Source organism: Mesoplodon mirus (assembly GCF_964341445.2).
Source record: "Mesoplodon mirus genome assembly, chromosome: 18".
Taxonomy (NCBI): Eukaryota; Metazoa; Chordata; class Mammalia; order Artiodactyla; family Ziphiidae; genus Mesoplodon; species Mesoplodon mirus.
In genome coordinates, this window is record NC_138994.1 from 8,908,759 (window position 1) to 8,933,031 (window position 24,273).

At 44.7% G+C, this 24,273-nt stretch overlaps 1 protein-coding gene across 3 annotated transcripts in view; it reads right to left on the bottom strand.

The window, feature by feature from the left end:
• Nucleotides 1-275: 275 nt before the first annotated feature.
• The window catches only part of KANSL1 (KAT8 regulatory NSL complex subunit 1), a 174,610-nt gene continuing 150,612 nt past the window's right edge, over nucleotides 276-24,273 (bottom strand). For 2 of the 3 annotated variants that reach the window (XM_082603432.1, XM_082603433.1), the window contains 9 exons: nucleotides 18,469-18,640; nucleotides 9,552-9,734; nucleotides 8,882-9,070; nucleotides 8,422-8,570; nucleotides 4,487-4,608; nucleotides 3,787-3,844; nucleotides 3,451-3,563; nucleotides 2,384-2,636; nucleotides 277-2,063 (listed from right to left, as the gene is read on the bottom strand). In XM_082603432.1, the coding sequence (XP_082459558.1) occupies nucleotides 1,836-2,063; nucleotides 2,384-2,636; nucleotides 3,451-3,563; nucleotides 3,787-3,844; nucleotides 4,487-4,608; nucleotides 8,422-8,570; nucleotides 8,882-9,070; nucleotides 9,552-9,734; nucleotides 18,469-18,640 (1,467 nt within the window). In that variant the 3' untranslated portion in view covers nucleotides 277-1,835. Of the gene's footprint in view, nucleotides 2,064-2,383; nucleotides 2,637-3,450; nucleotides 3,564-3,786; nucleotides 3,845-4,486; nucleotides 4,609-8,421; nucleotides 8,571-8,881; nucleotides 9,071-9,551; nucleotides 9,735-18,468; nucleotides 18,641-24,273 lie in introns of all 3 variants that reach the window. The other variant, XM_082603434.1, reaches the window with a different exon arrangement.

The window sequence follows — 24,273 nt, forward strand, 5'->3', positions numbered from 1 at the left end:
TTACTTACATCCAACAACAACAAAAAAAGACGATTTACGAAGGTGCCCTTCCTCCTGGCGTCTCTTACCCCTGCCCCGGTGAGAACCACTCTCTCTCTCTGGTGACCATCAGAGGACCCTGCCCGGTGCCCAGAAAACAGCGGAGACTTCCCAAGGTTCACAGCCAGTCGGAGGACCCAGAGAACTGCTCCTCAGGGAGGCTCCTCAGCCACCACCAGTACCATGTCCAGTAACAAGAAGGGCCTGGCATACATACAACATTCTGTAACTTTTTTTTATTATTTTTTTCAATTTTTCCTTCCTTTTTTTTTAAGCACTAGTCTGTGCTTTGCGAACAGAATCAAGACATTAACAAAGATCAGCTTCTCTGAAGAAAAGCATTTCTATAGAACAAAGACAGCTACATGTTTCGCTGCCAATACACAGCTCAAAGCAGGAAAAGAAAATATTTACAAAATACAAGGTTTTTTTTGTTCTTTTTTCTTTTTTCTTTTTTTTTTTTTTACAATGCTAAAAGGGTTATTCAGAATTTTCAACCTTATAAATAGAAGAAGCACTTTATGCATAGGGATATGGTGCATTATTGTTTTTAAAGAAACAATGACAAACCCTTTAACTTGCAAACAGAATCAAAAAAAAATATCACTAATGTTGAAAATTGTGAAAAAACCCCAACCATTAAGCAGTTTGTCTACTATTTTTATACGATTACAAAATGGCAAAAAAAAAAAAAAAAAAAAAAGAAGTCCTTATTGTCCCCCTTTTTGGTGATGTGATCATAGATGAGACAGGCACAAGGTTAACCCGGGGGGTGATGGGGAGTGATGGGAACCACAGCTCGGACCAGACAGTGTTCCACAGGCGAGGGAGCTCAAAAGAGGAAGGACCTGACAGACACTGACAGGGAACTGGACGGGGGTGGGGAAACATGATCAAACGACTCAGTGAAAACAGAATTATACAGGAGAGATGGCTGCTCATTTCCAAGACCCCCTAGAGTCTGCAGGGGAGTGGGAAGAGAGGTTAAGTAGTCCTAACCCCACCTCCATAGACCAGGTCAGGGGGGGAAAACGTTCCAAGTGGAAGGACTGTGTGCGTGGGTGTGTGTATGGTGCGCGAGAGCAGGTGAGAGGACACGAAGGCGCAGGATGGGGACCTGAGCAGCCGCAGCCAGGTTACCGCAGTTAAGGAGTCAGAACAGAGATGACCGAATACAGAGGAAACCCAGAACAGGTCTCCAAGACCTGGGTGACAAGGGGAAGCCATTCTGTCAGCTGAGAGCTGGGTGAGAACAGCTGGCGGTTCAGGCCAAGAGGCTCTGGTGGAGGTGCTCCAGCACAGACGACCAAGGGGACCCAGCCGGAAGGGCCGGAGCTGAGCCAAGCAACAGAGGGGACGGGGTACGAACCCAGAGCACACTGCTCTCTCCCACCCTAACCTCAGGGGGCGATGCTGAGCTGGAGGTTCCCTTCCCTCTGCCCACCTGGCTGTCCCACCCTGCCCACAGGGGCGCGCGAGAGGGGTGATCATCCAACATCGCTAAGTCCAGTGATTCAACAGTGCAGAGGATGTGCCAGGACCAGGCCAGCAAGGTCTTATCCTGAACTGTTTGCCAACTGGAGGAAGTGCTCAGGTGTGTGACGATAAAACATGGAAACCAAAACATAAACAAAACAAAAATCAAAACAAGAAAGCAATGATCAAAGTAGAATCTAAATTCCTTAAATTCACTAAAAACTGTGAAAATTTTCGGCATATGATGTTTGAATATCAAACGCAGAGATTTCTGAAGCTTTAATGCCAATAGTGAGTCTGTTTAGATTCTCATATCCCACTCATCTGTGAGTTGGACGCTGAGCTGTGACTGTTGCCGCCAGATGCCGACTCTTGAGGGGAATGATGGGAGGCGAGGTGGGTGCCACCTCTGTCTCCCGGCCAGTCTTGCTGCCTGAGGTGCGCCGAGTGCAGCGCGACGCCCGTTCCTGTGCATCCAGTTGGTCCTCACTCTCTGCCTGGGGACTATAGGCCAGGGGGAAGGTTCGCCGCTCCCACGGCTGGACAGACTGCGGACAGACAAGACGCCTTGGTGAGGACCCAGCCCCAGCCCGCCTCCCTCCCCAGACACACGGACTGGAGGCCATGACCAGGCTCTCTAGAGTTCCTGGGCTGGCCCAGAGAAAATGATCAGAGTGGGCAACTTTTTAACGATGGCCAGTTCCATGGTACCTTCAGAAAGTCAACTTCAAGTTCAGTCCCCTGTCCCCTTCAAAGTGGGGGGGGGGAGGGGGGATCCATAAAATGAAGATACACCTTGAGCAGGTGCTGTCCCCCAACAATCCCATCCGCCACCCCGCTAATCCCACGGAAAGGCAGCGTTGCTCACCTGTTCGTCGAGCCCCAGCTCTGGTGTGGAACAACGGGTGTCTTCGCTGGCCAGGTGTCGGAGAGTGTCCCGCGCCACGGGAGTGAGGGGGGCCGAGTGCAGTTCTGGACTAATGGGGCTCCTGGGGGACTGCCCGTGGGAGAACTCAGACAAAGACTGGCTACTGCTGACATCAGGGGAGGCGGGTTGAGGGGTGGAGGGGTTGGCACTGCCCAGCTGGGGCGTCGTCCGGCCGTCTGATGACCTGTAAGACCTGTATACCAAGAAGCGCAAATCTGAGTGCCTGGGTAATAGGGAATTTCTTATGTGTTTGTTTTTTGAGTTGGGGAGGAGGCATGAAAAAAGGTTCCCAACCAGAGGAGCTGAGGCAGACTGACACCAGCAGTTCTCTCCTAGGAACCACAGACCCTCACTTTCTCCCACTGCTGTGCACACGGGCAGGCACACAACACGGCATCCAAGAGCTGTGTACGCCCGTCATCCCAAGAAAAGGCCACGGCCGAACAACGCTGGGGGTAATCCCTGGCTCAGTGCCCAGTGGATTCACAGGGGAAGGGGAATTAGCCCAGACTTTGAAAACTGTAGGCAAAGAAAAAAGCAAAAACAAGAGCCCTAAATATTTCTACTTGAGAATCCTGAGGGCTTCTCACTGTAACACTGAAGGCAGAGAGGGTAGGACAGTTCTTCCAAATAAAGCAAGACCACAAAAATCAAACTCCACTGTTCAAAGGAAGGTTAACTTGTGGTGAGGCCTCCAAAGCTCCTCTAATCCAATCACTACAACCCCCAACCAGCCTCCAAATGCCACAGACAGCCTACTCCTGGACCCCGGGAGATCACCGGAGTTTGTTAGGACTGGACAGTCACCACTCAGCAAGGGTCCAGCATTTGACTGCTTACACCCTCATCAGTCCCAACACACACCACAGAACGTCTGCACTCTCAGCCATCAACAGGGAATGAATACGAAGAACAACTAAGTGGCAACTCCATGGACACAGCTAGGGTCCCAACTCCCCGCTGACCCTCCCTCCACAGGCCCTGGAGGCCTGTGCCTGCTCCATCACCTGCTGCCCCGCCGCTGAGGTGGCACGCTCGTGGTCCACAGCCACCGAGCCCTCTCCATCTCCTCACATTTGGCATGCAGGGCGGCGAAGGCTGCGTCAGACAGGTCCTCGATCTGCAAAAGAGCATCTTCATCGATCCCCTCTTTCCTCCAGGAAGTCAAGTTTAAGCATGTAGACCAATTCTAGAAGCATCCCCTCCCCACACTAGGCTCTTCCTGGTCAGGACAGGAATACAATGAGCTTGCACTTGACACCCACCACAGGTCTTGAGGCATCTGCAGTGTGTGCACCCACGAGTGTGTGTGCTCTTCTAAGAGGGAAGGCCCACGCCATTACCTCCTCATTCTCCTCGTCAGGACTCCCCTTCAGAGACCGAAGATCAACCTCCCGCCAGCTGCAAAACCAGGAAGGAACAACTGTGAGATGGCAGGCAGTCTGGGGCAGGATAAGTACCTCCGTGCAGGAACGAGAGCTCTCCACCTGCAAGTGACACTGCTCTCTGCTGGGCCTGCTTAGCCCTGGGGCCTCTCTAAGAGGTCCCACACTCAAATGCGCACAAGGGGCAGAAAGAGGGGAAGCAGGCTGAGGGCGGGACTAGAGCTGGGAGACCGACAAACTCAAGCAAAAGAACCTGTTTAGAGGGGACCAGCACCACCCAGCACCAGCTGATTGCTACCACATGGGAATGCATATACAGGGTTGCCCAATCTTTTGATGTATCCACAAAAGCTGGAAATAAACATTCATATGTGAAATCTTGCTTTGATGCTAACAACAAATTCAATATTTTAAAACATATTTGTATGCATCAAACAAAACATGTCCATAGCCAGTTTGTGGCCTGTGGTCTGGTTGGTGCTCATATAATGGAAGAAAATTATGTAAAGAAATAATAATTTCACTCTGATCAGGCAGACCTTCTCTTAAAGAGAAGACAACAGCCAAGGCTAGGCCCCAAAGCTCAGTGACCAGAGGAGAGGGAAAGGGGCAATGACAGGAAGACCAGAAAGAAGAGCCCATCACCCGGGGCCTCTACCTGGGAGTAAGGATCTCCTTGTACTGTAGCTTCTCTACACGGGTGGTCGCAGCGACGGACATTGGGATGACGATGTTGTTAATGTCGAAGGAGCTCTCTCCCCTCCTCCTCCTTACTGGCTGCTGTAAGACGAAGGCAAGTGTAAGAGGGAGGAACAATTCCACATACCTCAAATCATACATCTGAAATTTAAAACAGGATCACCAAGAACCAGGAATCTGGGTCTTTGGGTGGGGCCCAGGCAGGGATGGCAGCAGCTGCTTGCCCCTAGGAGGTAGACCCCCAACAGCAAGGTGCTCAGGGGAAATACTACGTGGTCCTGAGGAGTACCTTCCGTCCACAAGTCTCACTCGCACCCTCTTTCCTCATGGGCTCATGTGAAGAGACTTCTGTTGAGGCTTACAGGGGTGGGTATCCTGGGGCCTTCAGTCAACTGCCACGGTTTCTACTCCTCCACGCACAGCCTTATTAACAACCCACCCCCCAACTAAATCCTCCTTTCTGCTTCCCCTTTTATCTTTGTCTATGACACAGACCCATGGGGGATCCTAAAAGCAATGCTTCCGCCTAGTGGTGATTCTTCAGGTTAAAAAGGTGAGTTCCCCTACCCTGAAAGATGCCCAAAAGGACAGGCCCAGCTCAATGGATCATCTAACCTTGGTTGTCATGGAAGCACCTCCTTCTCGTAGATCTGAACTCTTCAGCTAAATCTGTACCCACCATCTGCTCAGCCCTTATGTGATTTCCCCTTTCTGGCTATTATTCTGAGGGAAAGAGCTGAGAGCGTTCTAGCTACACCAACAGAGACGAGTGGAGGGAAACGGATGAAGAAGCCTTGGCTCCACAGCTCACGCTCCTGGAGAAAGGAAATTCGCTCCTATAGGAAGTTAAGATCAAACTCTTGGGAAAGAAGACTAACAAGGATCCAGTATCAGAGGAGGAGGTGGGTATCTGCAGCAAGCGGGAGACCGGAGGAGGAATAAAGCAGGGAGCCAAAGGGCATGGTTTCTTAGATGGAGGGGCATGTCCATGAGCTGCCTGTGCCCAGACAGCAAACACCCTGCCCTGAAACAGAGACACTGGCGATTGAGCTGAGAGAGCCCAGAGCGAAACACTGGGATGACAAACATGCTGCCATGGTGACAATACAGCTGCAGACAACTAAGAGGCTACATCCAAACCCACACCACCAAGCGCGGCCAGCCCAGGGTGCAGGGAGATGGGGGAGAGGTGGTTCCCTACAGCCGACCTCTCTACTCTCTGTTCCTAGAGGGGGATCTATGACTGAGCCGTCGTATCACTTCGGGACCTTCTCAGAAAATGGTGAAAGGCAGTGTTTCCTGGGCCAGGATGTTAGCTGCTATCACCTAGGATTTCAGGTTAGCTCAATGTCCTTTTCATCTCAGTCTCCTCCTCTGTTTGTAAGAATAGACGGTCACTGACTTCACAAAGTTAGGGTAACTGGTTAACCAAAATGGTTGAAGAGACTTTTGCCAGTCTTGCCTGGCTAAGGATTAGTGACCTCACACCCAAAGGCCTCTGCCACATCTCTGCTGAACTGACACACCCCACTACAAGAAGTGTACCTTAAGAAAGCCTCAAGAGATAGCTTTCCCTAGATCTTGGTCAAGAATGAATGTGAAACTGCTGGCAGAAACAGGTATGTACTTTCCCTGAATCTTCTTGGGCCTGCTGTTAGTGCCTTCGAGGCAAAGGGACAGGAGCGGGTTGTGGGGTTCAGCAGGCTCCAGCTCCCACCCTACATTTAGATGTCCCAATTCCATAAGGCACTCATTTGATCTAACTTAACTACTTTCTCCTGTTTAGAACGAGGTGGAGGGCAGGTGATGGGAATGGAAAGTGGTTCCCATACCTGGCTGCACGTCAGACGCAAGATGAGGAGTATATTTAAAAAAGAAAAAGAAAAAACAGGTTCAGCGCCCCCTCTCTTCTAACTACCAAGTCAGAATATCCAGGGCTTCCAAGAAAGAAAAGAAAAAAGGCCATGGAGGTGATCCTGGTGCATCTATCAGCTCTTGTAGCTTTCTGTGGGAGCACCACCACATACACCCCATCCCTCTCCTCCCCCACCATTTCTCCAGTGTCTTGGTAGCTTCTCTACCTTATTTTAACTACCTGGCCTATCACTCTTCTTGCTATTATATAAATCCAGATTCTCTGAAAAAATCTGGCAGCAAGAGCCTTAAGGGTCAGCACAGTGCTATATACAAAATTTGTACTCATTAGACAATAAGTAAAAATTTCAAGTGATCCAGGCCTAAGTTTACATTCTCCAGGCACAAGAGGGCGGCAGGTGAAAAAATACTGAAGTCTCACCAAGTCTCAGAGAAGACTTCTGTTAGAATTAGCCTCTTTAAAACAGTTTGGTTTTTCTGAGACCCCCTACTAATGGACAACTGAGTTAGCGATAGATACTACACCACCTGTGGACACAAAATCTGTGGGTGTGGGAGGGGAGGAACAAGGAGGTCTTTTGGAAAAGACTCTGATTTTTTTTTTTTTTTGCGATACGCGGGCCTCTCACTGTTGTGGCCTCTCCCATTGCAGAGCACGGGCTCCGGAAGCGCAGGCTCAGCAACCACGGCTCACGGGCCCAGCCGCTCCGCGGCATGTGGGATCCTCCCAGACCGGGGCACGAACCCACGTCCCCCGCATCGGCAGGCAGACTCTCAACCACTGTGCCACCAGGGAAGCCCAAGACTCTGATTTTTAAAGAGTAAAGACACAACAATGTGAAGAATATCTACTGGATCGCAGGAGCTCAGTGAGCACATTTTGTGGGCTTAGAAGTTTCTTGATATAAGCTCTGAAGGGGCTTCAAAGCACCTGTATAGTCATGTCTGTAATGCCCCAATCTAGGCTCACTTTGTGCAGCATGATGGTAAGAGAACTGGCTCTGCAGTCAGACTGCCTGGGTTTCAATCACAATTATATCCTCACAAGTCACCTCACTTTACGCAGCTTACTTAACCTTGGAAAGACTCAGTTTCTCTGCCAACAAGACGGGAATCTTTTATACCACCTACACCTCAAAGGGCATTCATTAAAGGACTGAATGAGGTAACACACATAATGCACTCGGCGCCGACACAACAAACATTACGGTGTATCGTTTTATTTTTTACTATCTCCATTATTATTATTATTACTATATAAAGGACCCTTTTAGTGGGGTCCTACAAAGCAGCTACGGGTATATGTGTTCAAGGAGGCACACACTGAGGAATTAAAACACTAGAATGATATTAATGTGAACGTGTGTCTGGAATGGCCATGCAAACAGCTTTCGGGGTGGAGTGTGGTACCGCAAAAGCTGATCAGGGGCCAAAGAGCCTGCCGTTATGCGCATACTACATGTCAGTACTGCCAGCGTGGCCTGCTGGATCTGTAATTCTGCTCTGTACACCTAAAAAACATGGGCTCTATGTCCCGCTTCCCTTGCAAGCACCCTAACACACCCGGTGTTTATTCCCAGCACTCCAGCTCCACTCCCCAGGAGAGTAAAAACAAGGCAATCAAACGTCTCCAGTGCCCACAGGCGTCTCTCTTTTATCCCTCCTCTCGTGTTTACTTAGCCCGACAGAGTCAGAGTCATGATACTGTTGAGTTCTGTGCGAAACTTAGTCCCACGCATCCTGAATAGTCATAGATCACCCAAGAGGTTGTCTCTGCGTCAAGCTTTCTATGGCTGGCTCAGCTCAGATCCATCTCTACTGTGAAAAACAACTCAAGGAAAACAATGTAACGGAGGCTCAAATAGCACCACTTTGGCGTGAAAAAGACAAATACGCCAAGATGAGCCGAGTCCCCGTAACTGCCCTGGCCCTTACCACCCTCTGTCTACACTGTCCTCCAGACCCACTGGAACGAGCTGTCACTGCAGAGGGGCTGCCCAACTCCAGGCAGGTACTTACAGACGTGCTGGCTGTAACCTGTGGACTAGAGCTGGTGGGTGCAGAGGTGTCTGATGACGCGGAGAGCTGTCGCACCAAGGGACTGTGTGGTGGATGGTGGGTGGCCGCCAAGTAGCTCGAACTGCTCAGGTCCGTGTGATGCTTCAACACTGCAGAAGTCAACAGAAAAGAGGAATACGTGGCTACCTCAACCTGCTCTACTTCCAGCACAAGCCAGGAATGCCAGCAATATGCAGTAAAGGCAAAAATGCTTTCTAAGCCTAAAGGATAAAAAGATGAAGCACACTGGTTGACGGGAGGTAGGGATGGAGCAGAGGTTGCTACAGAGTAAGGCGTGACCTGCACTCTGCCTTCCTAGAAAGTGAAGGACAAAGCTAAGGGCAATTAGAAGAAGCCCAGGCTGCCCCAGAAAGCCCTGAGCAGGTGCAAACGAAGGCAGAGGTGCCGGGCCTGGCCCTACCTTCACTTCTCTCGGATGAATGGTCTCGCAATCTCATTTTGCTGTGGTTTGGGTCATGCACGGGTGGCGGCGGGTTGAGCGAGCGCTCTGCTTTGGGCGCTGTCACTCGCTCCACCATAGGCACGGCCCCCACATCGTCTAAGTGCTGCCTGTGGGTCCTGTCAGGCCGGGTTTGGTGATGGGACAGCTCTGAAGAGGGGAACAGAAAAAGAGCTGTGAAACACCTTCTCTCAATCTTTTCTTATTTGAGTTCCGAGCTCCTGAGTTCTCTCTAGGTCAGTGATAGACACCCAGGGCAGCAGGACAGTCCTCTGGGACTGAAGTTTCTGGCAAATAACACACTGGCCAGAACAGGCCAGGGAGCCCACAGGGCTCTCAACCAGAAAAAAATGTGACACCAGACTACAGAAGACAGCCTGCCCCCAGATGGACCCAACGCCATGCCACAGCTGGCTGTTCACTGAGCCCCAAGATACATGGTGTCTGGAATAGCTTTCACAGTCCATCCGAGAGCATCTAAGACAAGTAGGAAAAGAAGACTGTGAGCTGAATTTACATCAGTCAACTGCTTCTCCCAACCCCGACACAGTGCCATGGCCATACCAGTAACCTGAGAACATAGAAGGAACAGGAAAGTAATTGGAGGACTCTCTGGACCCCTGAAACTTACTGGCTGTTGTCAGGAAGGAGTTGACCAACTTGTGCCTGTCTTTACGAGTTGGATCAGGGAGACTGCCTGGCATGGGTGCTCTGTGCTTAAGTGAAAACTTTTTTGGAGGTTTGATTTTGTCAAAAGGTTTGTTCTGCCATTGAGATTTCAGCATGCTCTGGAAGTGCAGGCTTGTGGGAACATCTGCAAGAAACACAAAACACTGCAGTTTTAGTCCAGACACCTGGGCTCTGGGCTCTTCTCTCACGAAGTGAGGCGTGTTCACAGCAACTCTGGCTCACCGGTGAGCGAGACCCACACTGCACCCTTCTTTTATTTGCCCAGTGGCAGGATGACCCAAGCAGGGCAAGCACTGTCATGTGGAAGATCTGTTTATTGTAACTTTACTGAAGGTCATTCTTTTATTCACAGACAAGTCACTGTTGCCTTTTATTTGCAAGTTCCAAACAAAAAAATCTAAAATACCTTTTGTTAGACTGATGAACTTTTCTTTGTTCCCGTGTTCCACTAAGTCTGTTAACTTTATTTGAAAGATTGATAAACATCCTGTTCTTATTCTTCTAGAAACTGAAATGTTTCAACCTACTTCTTTCTATCAACATAAAGTTAATCAGGATATATTCATTCAACAACTACTTACCGTCTATTATTTTATGAGACACTGTACTGGGTATACATCTTCCCCTAAATAAGAACTATACTATTCTCCCCGCTCCTTCCTCCAGACCCTCACCACCTCCCACCTGGAGATTACCTAGGTTTTTAAGTGGATTAGTTAATATCCAATATCATAAATTAATCTTTTAGACTTAATTATACTTTTGTACCTTCTTTGGGGGCTCACCACTGCTTCTAGCATCTTCCCCTTTTGTTAGTTTCCTCTTTTATTTTCCTAAGAATGTGGCCTTGAGTAATTTCTTTAGAAACAGTATTTCTAGATTAAAACCAGTTTTCTCTCAGACTTTAAAGCTGTTACTACAGCGTCGCCAATAAGACGGAATCTGGCTCATTCACTTGTAGGTGTTCTGTTTCTTCCTTTAAACTTTTTTTTGGGGGAAAAAGCTTGCTGTGGTACTCTATAGGTCAACTTGGGGAGAACTCTGATACTGAGTCTTTCAATCCGTGAACGTGGTACACCTCTCCATTTATTTAGGATTTCTTTAATTTTCTCTCATCAGTGTTAGGTAGTTTTCACTGTACAGTTCTTTAAAAAAATTTTATTATTAATTAACTTACTTATTTAGCTAGCTGCGCCAGGTCTCAGTTGCAGCATGCGGGATCCAGTTCCCTGACCAAGGATCAAACCTGGGCCCCTGTATTAGGAGTGCGGAGTCTTAACCACTAGACCACCAAGGAAGTCCCCATTGTACAGTTCTTATACATATTTTGTTAATTTGATATTTTTGATGACATTATACATGATAGCACTTAAAAAATTTTCAATTTATAATTGTTTACTGCTAGTATGTAGAAATACAGTAAGTAATCTTTAATATAGTGACCTGTATCCTGTGATCTTGCTAAATACATTACTAAGTTTTTGTTTGTTGTTGTGTTGTCTTTAGAATTTTCTACATACACAAGTATGTCACTTACAAAAAGCTGTTTTACTTTCTTTCTAATTTGTATGCCTTTTATTTCTATTTCTTGTCCTATTATTCTGGGTAGAACCTCTAGTGGCAATCTGAAACTTACATTTTCCTTTTTATAGTCTCATTCTGAAACTTCACCACCATGGATATAGGTGTGGGTCTTTTTTCAAGGTTCTGAAAAACTTTCCATGGTCCTTTTTAATCTGAAGACCAGAACATCTCTCTTTAGCTCCCAGTTCCTCCTGGGAATCATTAACCACCTGGGACATAGTCAAAGTCCAAGCGCCTGGGACTTCCCTGGTGGCGCAGTGGTTAAGAATCCGCCTGCCAATGCAAGCGACGTGGATTCGAGCCCTGGTCCGGGAAAATCTCACATGCCATGGAGCAACTAAGCCCGTGCACCACAACTACTGAGCCCACATGCCACAACTACTGAAGCCCACATGTCTAGAGCTCGTGCTCTGCGACAAGAGAAGCCACCACAATTAGAAGCACTTGCACCACAACAAAGAGCAGCCCCTGCTCGCTGCAACTAGACAAAGCCCAGGCACAGCAACGAAGATCCAATGCAGCCAGAAATAAAATAAATAAAACAAATTAAAAAAAAAAAAAAAAGGTCCCAGCCCCCGAGTCCATACCCGCTGCTGTAGCACAGAATGAAACACCACTGCTGTATGGAAAAGGGGAAAAATCCAACCTAGCTATATTCCAAAACAAGTCCAAACTTATCACCCAGGCAAATGCCCAGGTCCCATCCTTACTTCTGTGTCCTTTTTCACGGTGGGCAAAGAATCTTCCCCTACCAGCTCCTACCCCATAGGAGTTTACTCAAAAGCATGTGCTTTGGGCTCTCCTTTTTTCTAGTTTTATTTCTTCAGTTATCCTGTTTGTTTTCCATCTTTCAAAAATCACTCCAAACTCTATTCACCAATGGCATGCCTTCTTTTTCTCAGAATTGTTAGAGGTTTATTTAGTGTATTTTCTAAACATTATTGGGGTTTTGGTGCCCAGGGAGGATAGCTTAATCTGAGCTAGGAAGGGGGGCAAAGAAGAGGGGAATAAATGAACATTTACTAAACCCATTATATTGTGGCTGGCATTGTGTATTACTTAATCTTCGTAACAATTCCATGATGTAAACATAACTATGCTCCCTTTAAAGCTAAAAAACAGATCCAGAAAGGTGAATTAACTGTCAAGGTTACGCAGTTTAGTAAGTAACAAGCAACATTCAAACTCAGGTCTGTAAAATCCTAAAACCTATACTCTTAGCCACTACACCATGAAATTATTCTTTGGCCCAGAGAACGGAGCAGTTTAATTCTGGGGTGAAATGTCTCAAATTATTCCCAAGGAACTGGAGAGTACAGGATATTTTTCAGAAGAGTTCTGCAGTGTAAAAAAGAAACTCCTTCCTATAGCATAGACCATGTATTTCATGACACTTCAAAGAACAAGATACATCTCTGAGAACAGTACTGTCTTCTGAAATTTTTTCCCATAATCATTCTTTCTTTTCTACACTTAAAAACAAATTCACCTATCCCAACCCTTAACATAAATATATCAGCTTTCAGCCAGGCCAACGATATCAGAGCTCATTGTACTCCCAACCCTCAGATCCCACCCAAGGCCCTCAATAAAATGGCTTGATTTTCCCATCCCCCAAAGGTCAAATGTTAAAAAAAAAAAAAAAAAAAAAATCTCCCAAGTAAGAATTAAGTTTAGAGGTATTAATGGTAAAAATTCCTTGCTCTAACTCACAGTGGTTGGGGAAAAGTATATAGGAAATAAAGCATCGTCTAGAGGAATTCTGAAAGCTGGGCCGAGCTTGCAGGCATAAAGAAGGCTCAAGGAGTGGGAGAGCACCTCCCCCTATATCCCAGGATACCCCTTGGTCAGCAGGAGAGTTACTCCCCCTTGGCAAAGGCTGGTTTTTTTTTTTTTTTTGGCTGTGCCACGTGGCATGCAGAATCTTCCTTGAGCAGGGATCGATCCCCCTGCATTGGGAGTATGGAGTCTTAACTACTGGACTGCCAAGGAAGCCCGCAAAGGCTGTTTAATGGGACTACAAAAGCATAGTAGTTTCATTTTATTTTCCGCGGTCACTGTGCTCCCAAACCTGAAAATTAAGCCAGGGAGAAAATGAAATAGGATATGGTTATGGCGGAAATAAGTAGTCCTAGACACGGGTCCTCGTCCCATCACTGAGCAGGGAGAAAACAAGAACAAATCACTTAGCTGGGCTTTAGCTTCTTCATCTGTAAACTGAGGCAGCAAGACTTGATCAGAGCTGGTAACATCCTAGCACACATGCTCTAGCTCTCTCCTCTTTTGTCTACTGCAGGCACAGGCTACTCGCAACATTCTTTCTGTTGTACCCCAAGACCTTAGACCCATCTCAAATAATTAATTAGTTAATTAAATCCATACAGACACCATCAATCAATTCGACTTAAGCACAAGAGAAAGAAGACATTTATATGTTATTGCTAGACCAGATGACTACTGAGTCTCTCAACTCTAACATGTTAAATCAATGAGTCTTCAACTAAAACTCCACTCCTAATCCCCTCCCCTCATTTAAATGCTCTGAAGTGGAAGCTGGCACAAGTGTAGACCACTACTGCCTTGTGCTCTGGAGCTGAGGTACTAAGTAGAACTAAGAACAATTTCCCCTATAAACCCACTGAGTAAGCAGTTAGGGATAGTAACAAACTGTTTAAGGGACTCAGGCTGCTAGAAGTTTGCTGTGTTTTAACTGCTTTCATATAAGAGTAAAGAGAAACTCAGTTAAACCCCCAAGTCAGTGAACAAAAATATCTCTTAGGAATTGCTGGTCTGAGTTCCTGTTCTGAGCAATAACACCTGGGATCTACAGAGCTACAACTCTGAAACAGACTGAATATAGAGGACCTGAAAGTAAGCAAAGAGTTGTAAAAATGGAAGAGAACACAGTAGGGACCCATTCAGCTAGAGGACTCCACACATGCACACCTGCACAGGTAATGGCTATTAAAGTGTATTATCAAACAGGAAGGTGCAGATCCTTGAAGTGCACATCAGTGACAGGAAACATCACCTCAGGTTACTATTTCCTCAAACAAAATGAAAAGACTTGAACTTCAGGCCCACCAGGGTCTGACACTCCAAGATTAACCTGTTTTACTCATTACTTTCCACCATTTTCTCAAGAACACTTTCTCGTGGTGTTTTGTAATGCTCACTTGCTCCTCCTGCTGGTAAGGTGCAGTGGCCTCATGTATACAGCTAATTGTCTTGGCAAGCGCTCTCAAAAGAGCCCTGATCTTCACAGCCAGCAGGTGGTGCTCTTATTAAGCACAAACCTAAATCTAAACGTTCTTTTCCCCAAGGTTATACATCCTCTGCCTTTCAAGCTCAGGATTAACTGGCTTGATTAAGTGAGGTAATAAGGAAACAAGATCCTCTTTCTGGAGTACTAAAGGGTTATCACACCCTAATGTCTCCACCTTCCAGTCAGGCAGTAGTTCCTCAAATTAATGGTAGTGGCTGAGGTATGGCAAGATGGAAGATAGAACTCTAAGATTAAGAGCTGCAGTTGGGGGCTTCCCTGGTGGCGCGGTGGTTGGGAGTCCGCCTGCTGATGCAGGGAACACGGGTTCGTGCCCCGGTCCGGGAGGATCCCACATGCCGCGGAGCGGCTGGGCCCGTGAGCCATGGCCGCTGAGCCTGCGCGTCCGGAGCCTGTGCTCCGCAACGGGAGAGGCCGCAGCAGTGAGAGGCCCGCGTACCGCAAAAAAAAAAAAAAAAAAAAAAAAAAGAGCTGCAGTTGGTTCCCATCCTCACAAAGTACACAAACTGGTTAGGAAACATTAGTAAAACTCTACACGAAAATGAAAAGTTGGAAGTCCTGCCATCTTTAAATATATTCTAGAGAAGAGGCTGCAAAGGGGTGGCCCAGAAGTCAGGTCTGGAGCACATGTTTGACCCACACAGGTGTGCTGGCTGCTAGTCTTCACCATTACTCACTATTCTACACAAAGATATTTGGGGAATCTCAATACTTTAGGAGGTGCTATTCACATCTTTGTGGCCCTGGGAATCTTCCAGTTTACAAATAGATAGCATTCTGAATGTGGCAGTTGTTTGGATCAAGTCAAAATTATCCCGATAGTCACAATATCAGATACACTAATTAGGTCCCCGAATCAACCCACAGAAAGTCTAATTTATCCATAGGCAGATATGTTAATCACTGTACTTGGTATATATACTATTCCCCTGTACAGTCTCATAAGTAGAGTTTAATGACCAACTCGCTTGTCGAAACTGCAATGTCATGGTTAGGAGGTAGGTAGGTAGGTAGGTGGGGGTGGGCGTGTGGGGTGTGTGTGTGTGTGTGTGTGTGTGTGTGTGTCCGAGAGAGAGGGGAGAGAAGGGGGAAAGGCAGGAGGGGGAAAAAGTGGTGGGGGAGACAAGACAGACAGACACAGAGAAATGGCAGGCAGGAAAATGAAGACCACAGAGACCACAGAAAGGGGTCTCCTTCCTTTCCCCCTCATTTGCTACCTATAGTTGCTTGGAATGCAATGGTGTGGGGAAGTGTAAGGGCAGCAGTCAGATTTATAGATACGATGCAGTCAGAAGAACAGAGAGTGTTAATTGGGAATGGGTACCTCCTTGTAGAGATGCTGAATGATGGAACAGGAGGTGCCAGGCAGGTGTTTTGGGCATATCTGACTGGGGGATGGGAGAGAGAATTCCCAATTATACATGGTAATACTGTTGACAAAGGAATGATCAACATATTTATCAGCGGACATTCAATGAGTATGGAAGAGACCTTGTCAGAATCAGATATAACTATAGGCTTCAGCCTTCTTTATTCAAATATGAGACCATACAATTCAGTATTGCAATCCTGAGAGAGTAACTCAAGAAATGTTCCCAAATCATCGTGGTGTCTCTGTCTGTAGCTAGAGTCTGGAAACAGGTAGAAACCTGACTTCTCTTAATATCCTGGCTGGGGAGAAACATGAACTATAGTGAAAAGAAGGACAGGTATCAGATGACCTCGGTTTGAATTCTGGAGCCTTCTACATTAGCTATGTAGCCTGAGATAAACCACAACCTCTCTAAGTCTATTTCTTGATCTGTAAAACTGAAGTAACTTTACAAGATTACTGAGAGAAGCAAATGAAACAAGTATAAGAAAAGTGCTTGTAAACTATAAAACACTATACAAATATTATCTTAAGTTATATAAGTTATAATCCAAATGGCAAGAAAGGGTAAATGTCAATGACTCTGGAAGCTGAAGCACAGAGGAAAATGTTTTAGTGTTTTCTACTCATTATGTTCTAAAGTTTATTTACTGCTCCACCACTCCTGACCTAAACCCCTGCCTAGCTTGCTATCCATATGTTTCAAGTTTTCTGAATATTTCCACTCTTACTAGAAGTCATGTGACAGCAAGAATATTATACCATGACTTTCTTACAGTTGAAGGGAGTCATGATAGTAAGGCTTGGAGTAGCTCAACAGATTTAGGCGACCAAGAAAGAATCCAGTCATTTGAAGAACAGATAAGGAATGAGGGGATTACAGTCATCTAATGTTTGATCAATTAGAAGACGGGATTCTCCAGGATAGTTTATCAGTAATGACTGTTTTGATAAATAAAGTTTTATTGAAAGAGCCACACCCACTTGCTTATACATGCTCTACGACTGCTTTTGTGCTATAAGGGCAGAGTTGCCTAGTTACAACATAGACTAAACCTAGCCAGTATGATCCATAAAGCCTGAATTATTTAGTATCTGCCCTTTTATGAAAAGGACAATATACTACTGATGCTAAAAAAAACTTGGGTTTTCTTCTCATGCCAGTAAGTAAATCTTACATCCCATGTTATTCGCATTCCCCAGACTCCTATTTTAGTTATCCTCCTTTCAAAAACCTGTACAGACTATCTGTAAGGTGCTATGAAGGATAGAGCAGGAAGAAAAACATGGTTCCTTATCCTGAGAGAACTTAAAATTTAACTAATGGAAAATAAGGTCATAAACAGCCATCATATAAGCCATAACACACAGATAAAATAACACAGTGATTCAAGAGGAAATGCTTACATTCTGTAGGTCGGGGCCAGATCATGAGATTATTTGCAAAACAAATCCAGATTATGAAAACACTGGCTTCCTGTAGTCTATAGAACAGTTTTCAACATTTTTGCTCATGTACCCCCACCATTTGAAATGTAATTTTTATTTTGTTTAAAAAAATTTTTTTGCCACACCATGAGGCTTGTGGGATCTCAGTTCCCTGACCACGGATTGAACCCGGGCCCCTCAGCAGTGAAAGCATGAAGTCCTAACCACTGGACCGCCGGGGAATTCCGAAATGTAGTTTTTAAGGAAATCATAAACTCAGACAGTGGTAAAGGCTGTATTTTCTAGAATACTACCTGCATTAAAGATACCTTATACCAACACCTCAGCACGTACATATATAATATTTACCTTAACTAAAAAAAATCTTTTACACCTACTTATTCAACCAGACTACAGTCACAGTAAAATCTAATTTCAGTTGTTAATTCTTTCTCTTTTTAAAACTTAAGTACTGTACAGTTGACGTGCAATATGTTAGTTTCAGGTGTAAGTTATTAATTCTCTAAATATTTATTCTAAGGTGACAGAAAGGGCAGAGAATCTTGCCATAAGTTATATACGAAAAAATAACGTACCTCCGTCTTCATTATTTTTTATTCAAAACTTTCTTTTACTTAATTCCCACAGGATTCTTCTTCAGGAGCCATGAACTCTGAAATGGTCCCTTTGGTGTCCCTACTGCCCAAGGTTTTTATACTCTGGGGGGCAAGACCCACAGCAAGACTCACTATGGGTAAGAGGAATGACTTTCACACAGTGGGAGAAAAGCGATTACGAAAAGGGAGGTGGAAGAGGAAACTGGCAGACACGGGGGCTTATCAGGTGGGTCAACTTAGCAGCACTGCCCATATGCTGTTTCACATCATGGCACACACAGGCAATACACTGTTTAAGACAGACTCTGTATAACAGACCAGGCTCCAAGCTGGAGGCAACTGTCCTAGCCTCACCATTTGAAGTGTTAGGGGAATTTCTCTCCTAGCAAGCTGCAATGTTTTAGTGGCACATTCCGGTCCGGGAGATCTATTTGCAAAATTCTAAGAGAAGACTTTGTTGACAGCAATACCTTGACAGTACCTGGGGGTTGTACCAGAATCTTGGCCGACTTTCTTTCACTTTGAACACTCTAAGTCTCACGTATTAGACTTTATATTATGTAGACCTTCTTACCATCTGGAAATGCTAGAACCGGGTGAACACAAGAATCCAACTGGGAAAGGCGTTCCAACAGAGGGGCTTCATAGTGGATTTCTGGAGGCGTGGTGCTGGCACTGCCTGAGCCGCACAGTGCACAGGAGGGGTTCACATCACAGCCAGAGCGCACTGTGCTGTTCCGGTGAACCTGTGAAAAGTCAGACAAAACTGACAATTCAGTGTCTGATAAAAACCCAGCTCCCCATTCAGTATCCCAAAGATTCAAAAGGCCCTCTCTAGGGACTTCCCTGGCAGTCCAGTGGTTAAGACTCCGCACTTCCAATGAAGGGGGGCGTGGGTCCGACCCCTGGTTGGGGAACTAAGATCCCACATGCCACGCAGCGCGGCCGGAAACAAATAAAAAATCATTATGTTGTACACCTGAAACTATATAATGTTATATGTCCATTATACCTCAATAAAATAAGAAATAAAATAAAAGTGACCTGCAAGCTAAAAAAAAGCCCCTCTCTAGATACATATATGACACCACTAACAAAAAGTTTGATCAGTTTCTTAAAAGATTTCCACTTCTCCAACACACTAACCTTCAAAGTCATTAAGTAAACCTGCTTCTTCTCCAATGAAGACATCAAGTTACATGAAAGCCCTTAGGTGCTTACCAAGAACACTTTACAAAACCTGTATGTTTATACCACCTTGATGGTTTTCCACCATCTGCTAAGGTGAATAGCTGTCTCCAGATTTCTGGGTGGAACATGACTTTGCCCTCTTCAGCAACTTCATCCACCTAAGAGCCATACTAATGAATAACCAACCATACCTCTCCCTGTTCTTTTCACATCTCCTGCTATAAAAAGACTTCCAGGTGGCCCGAAACAACATGGCAAATTTCCACGGACTACACAGAACTCATTAGCTACTCTTTAACCTAGCCTAAAAATCTACTGTTATAAAGCTCATACTTAAGTAATGAAAATGAATTTGGGATGGTGGGTGTTCATACCCACAGTCTTCATGTTAGACTAATTCCAATGGGATAGAAATCATTTTCATTAAACTTCTTTTGTATACATGTGAGCAGGATAAGAAATACCTCTTCAGCTAAGTCCACAGTCAAAAATAATCACAGTTGGGCTTCCCTGGTGGCGCAGTGGTTGAGAGTCTGCCTGCCAATGCAGGGGACACGGGTTTGTGCCCCGGTCCGGGAGGATCCCACATGCCGCGGAGCGGCTGGGCCCGTGAGCCATGGCTGCTGAGCCTGCGCGTCCGGAGCCTGTGCTCCGCAACGGGAGAGGCCCACGTACCGCAAAACAAACAAACAAACAAAAAACACAATAAAAAATAATCTAGGTCTTCAAAAGATTTAATTCTGTTAAAAAAAATGGGATTTTTATGATTTTGTGCTTTGAGGAGAAAACTTCAGGTCATGCTGAATGCAGGATCCCTAGGTTCTTGTGTTAGGATGAACAAGTCTGGCATTTGCCAAATCATGACCACAAAAAAGTCATCTGGGTAGCATGCAGTCCTAGAAGAAGGGACTTGTCTGTGGAATGACACTATGACAAGGGATGCTAGGAGCAAGGGCAGTATCATAATAAAGACAAAAGGGTAACATCAAAACTCTGTAACAACTGCGAGAGGTGTTTAGTTTCAGCACACCCAACTCTTGAAAGCTGTTTGCCTTCACAGACACGCACAGAAGAAAGATAAATATGAGAACAATGCGGTCTTTATCAACATTCCCCAACTGCCTCCTTCTTGCAGCGACATAGATGGGTGGCATTCAAAGAAGGCCCTGTGAAGGTTAGACTGGGCAACTTACGCTAAAGTAAAAGAATTCTAATAAGCTGCAATTGTAGATGCCTTTGAAAGGAAATTATACCAACTAAACACACACTTCTGTAGACATTAACTGGTACTGTGTTGGGAAAAAATACCTCTTGCAACCTATTTAACCAGGGCTGGCTTTCTGGGGGAGGTAACATTTTGAGGCAGAGAGAGAGAGGGGCCTACGTTGGCAGGGACAAAAACCACAGACTGCATAGGAGATGAATGGGAGGATTTAGGTAATTAGAATCCAAAAATGGCACAAAACTTTAAACACTGACAAGATTAGAAAAACATATAAAAATCAGAATAAGAAATCTTAAAAGGGAGGTATATTTTCTCCTCATAAACTAACCCATGACATCAACTAGCTCTCCAAGTGGGCAATGCACAGCATTCCATTTTATAGACTGGATGTAGAGTAAAAACGGTATGGCAAGAAGAACAAACTAAGAGAAAGATTAAAATAAAAGCTGAAATTACCAAAAGAAAAAATACGTGCTAGAAACAGCACATTTAAGAACTGCTCTTTGGGAGTATTTTTCCCCCTCTTCCCAAACCCACCTCAAGAATGGGTTAGACAGGAACAGAGCAACTAATTAGATCAACTGTAAGACTGGCCTAATAAAGAGAAAAAAGGAAAAAATGCAAACATGTCAGAACTCCTCAAAAAAGCACTAGTTAATTGATAAACTGGATACAGGATACAACCGTGTAGAAACATACACACAGCCAAGTTAAAATAAAAACAAACAGTCTTGACATAATAATGTTATCCAAATAAAACACTAGCATGTAGAGAGATGCGAGAGAAGGAGGATAGAGGAATGTGCAAGAAACCACTGACGTGGCTATGATGGCGGAGAGGAGATTAAGGAGAGCTTTCATTTTCCACATTATGCATTTCTATAATGTTTAAATGTTACAATTTTTATATTCCATCTAATCGGAGAATACAATACACATGCCTTAAATAAAGGCAGGGGCTCAGACTAGTCTTGTGTCCTCAGTGAAGTCTTTAAAAACATTGAAGAACAGATAATTTCTATTCAATTAAAATGGCTGGTGCTGGCATAAAGAAATTAGATTTCTAGGGCTTCCCTGGTGGCGCAGTGGTTGAGAATCTGCCTGCCAATGCAGGGGACACGGGTTCGAGCCCTGGTCTGGGAAGATCCCACATGCTGCAGAGCAACTAGGCCCGTGAGCCACAACTACTGGGCCTGTGCGTCTGGAGCTTGTGCTCCACAACAAGAGAGGCCGCGACAGTCAGAGGCCCGCGCACTGCGATGAAGAGCGGCCCCCACTCGCCGCAACTACAGAAAGCCCATGCACAGAAACAAAGACCCAACACAGCCAAAAATAAATAAATAATTTTTTTAAATAGTTTTCATCAGAAGTTAAAAAAAAATTTTAGATTTCTATAGTCCTCTTAGAAAAATAGAATTGATTTAAAACCTGATAAAAAGTATGTGCACACATACTTACACACCAATCTTACTTTTGAATGAAAAACTGTGAAGTGTTAATAGAACCTAGAAGTATATAAAAATATCTTAATTTATTAAGTGATAAATTTGGAGAATTTTTTTGAAGTACAGTTCAGGCAACTTTAAATATACACACACAGAAATAAGATGCCGAATTATACACATGTATTTATTTATTTGTTTATTTTAAAAACCACAAAAAAATAAAAACAACCTACCATGAGCAAGTGGGATTTATTCCTGGATATGAAAAGTATTCGATATTAGGACATCAATTAATACAATTTCACACTGCCCATTCAACATCTCCACTTAGCTGCCTTAATAGGCATTCAGAGTTAGTGAGTTAACACTGAGCTCCTAACTCTTCCCAACTTCCAGTTGCTCAATCATAAATCCTTGGACTCATCCTAAACACCTTTATCATACCCCAAAACCAATCATGAAATCCTATCGTCTCCGCCTTCTAAATGTATCCAGGATCTGACCACTTCATGCCACCTCAACTGCAGTCACTATCTTTTCTCATATGGGTTTCTTAAACAGCCTCCGAACTGGTCTTCCTGCTTGTCCCTCCTTCCAGTTATTTAACACAGTAGTTGGTATAATCTTGTTTTACAACCTCAGTCACACCATGCCAGTCCTCTGCTCAAAACCTTCCAATGGCTCATCTCATGAAGAATAAAAGTCAAAGTTCTTGCACTGGTACACACAAAGCCCTATACCATCTGTCACTTCTATCCCCTCTCTGACTTCATTTCCTGCTTCTCTTCTAGCTCACGTTACCAGTTCCTCTGACTTCCTTGTTCCTTCCCCAAAATGACAGGCAAACTTCCTGATCACAGGCCCCTGAACTTGGCTCTTCTATTAGCTCCATGGTCATTCCCTCACCTCAGGTGTTTTTCTCAAGTGTCATCTTCCTAAAAATAACTTTTATTTAGAAACATACAAGTGACCAAAGAGTCTATCTATTCTTGACTATAACAACAATAAAAAAAATACTGGAATAAGTTTAACTAGAAATTTTAAGCACAAAGCTTAAAGCTATTAATTATTAATATTCTACAAATTAATCTGTAATCTTAAACTCAGTAGGTTTTTGGTACAGAAGAGACAAGAGGCAAATGTAATTTAAACAAACTACAACAAACTGGAAGAATAAATGCCAAGGGGAAAAGTTCCCAGAAATTTTCTGATAAGCAAAGGTAGACGGGAGTGATTTGCCCTACCACATTTTAAAAGTTACAGTAATTTAAAAAAATACGCCACTGGTTAAGGAACAGAAAAATTAATTAAACAAAAAGAAAAAATAGACCAATATATATAACATGACCATTTAATGTTTAACACAGGCAATATTTCTAAATGAATTAACTAAAAAAAAAGGGTCAGGGGGAGATGACTTTTCCAATAAATGAATCAGGGAAGTCAAGGTCTGGGGGGTGGGAAGAAGTTGGATTCCTACTTCACATCAAAATAAATTCCAAAGGTATTGAAGATTTAAAGATAAAACAAACATTATGTTTAAACTGTAAAAGAAAAATTATGTGGCAACATACAGTAGTTAAAAGTGTGGGCAGGGCTTCCCTGGTGGCACAGTGGTTGAGAGTCCACCTGCCGATGCAGGGGACACGGGTTCGTGCCCCAGTCCGGGAAGATCCCACATGCTGCGGAGCGGATGGGCCCGTGAGCCATGGCTGCTAAGCCTGCGCGTCTGGAGCCTGCGCTCCACGACGGGAGAGGCCACAACAGTGAGGGGCCCGCGTACCGCAAAAAAAAAAAGTGTGGGCAATGGGGCAGGCTGTCTGGGTTTGACCCCTAACTCTGCTGCTTACTAGCTGTATAACCTTAGACAAGTTAAGTAATGGCTTCATCCATAATAACAGCTGCTTATCTGATAATGCTGTTTTGAGAATAAATATCACTTAGAACAGTGTCTGGTCTCAACTCTGTTATTTTTGTAGTCATACAAAGTACACTGTCATCACTTATAATGGGGGGAGAAAAAAAAAGACATCAACCATAAAGACCATCGATATCAAATCCTAATTTCTTGTTCGTTGTATGACCTCCTCAAATTTACTCATCTGTTATTAAAGGATCAATAATGCCAATTTCATGGCATTGTGGGAAATGTAATATGATGTCTCCAACTATTAAAGCGCTACACAGATGCTGGCTAACTTAGTATACGTCGAGGTTTCTCAACAACAGCGCTACTGACACTTTGAGCTGGGGACTGTTTTGTCGGGAGGAGATGCCCTGTGCGCTGTAAGTAAGTAGCAGCTTCCCGGACCTTTCTACTCACGGCGCAAGTAACACCTCCTCCCCACCTTTTGTGACAACCCAAAATGACTACGTTGTCAAATGTTTCTTGGGGGTGGGAAGGCGGGTCAAAGATCATTGAGAACCATGCGGCTCAAATTAGGGTTATCCCTCCTCGTAAAATTTAACGCACAGGCTCCCATTAAATATTCAGGTGTGAGAGAATAAAGGTCTCAAG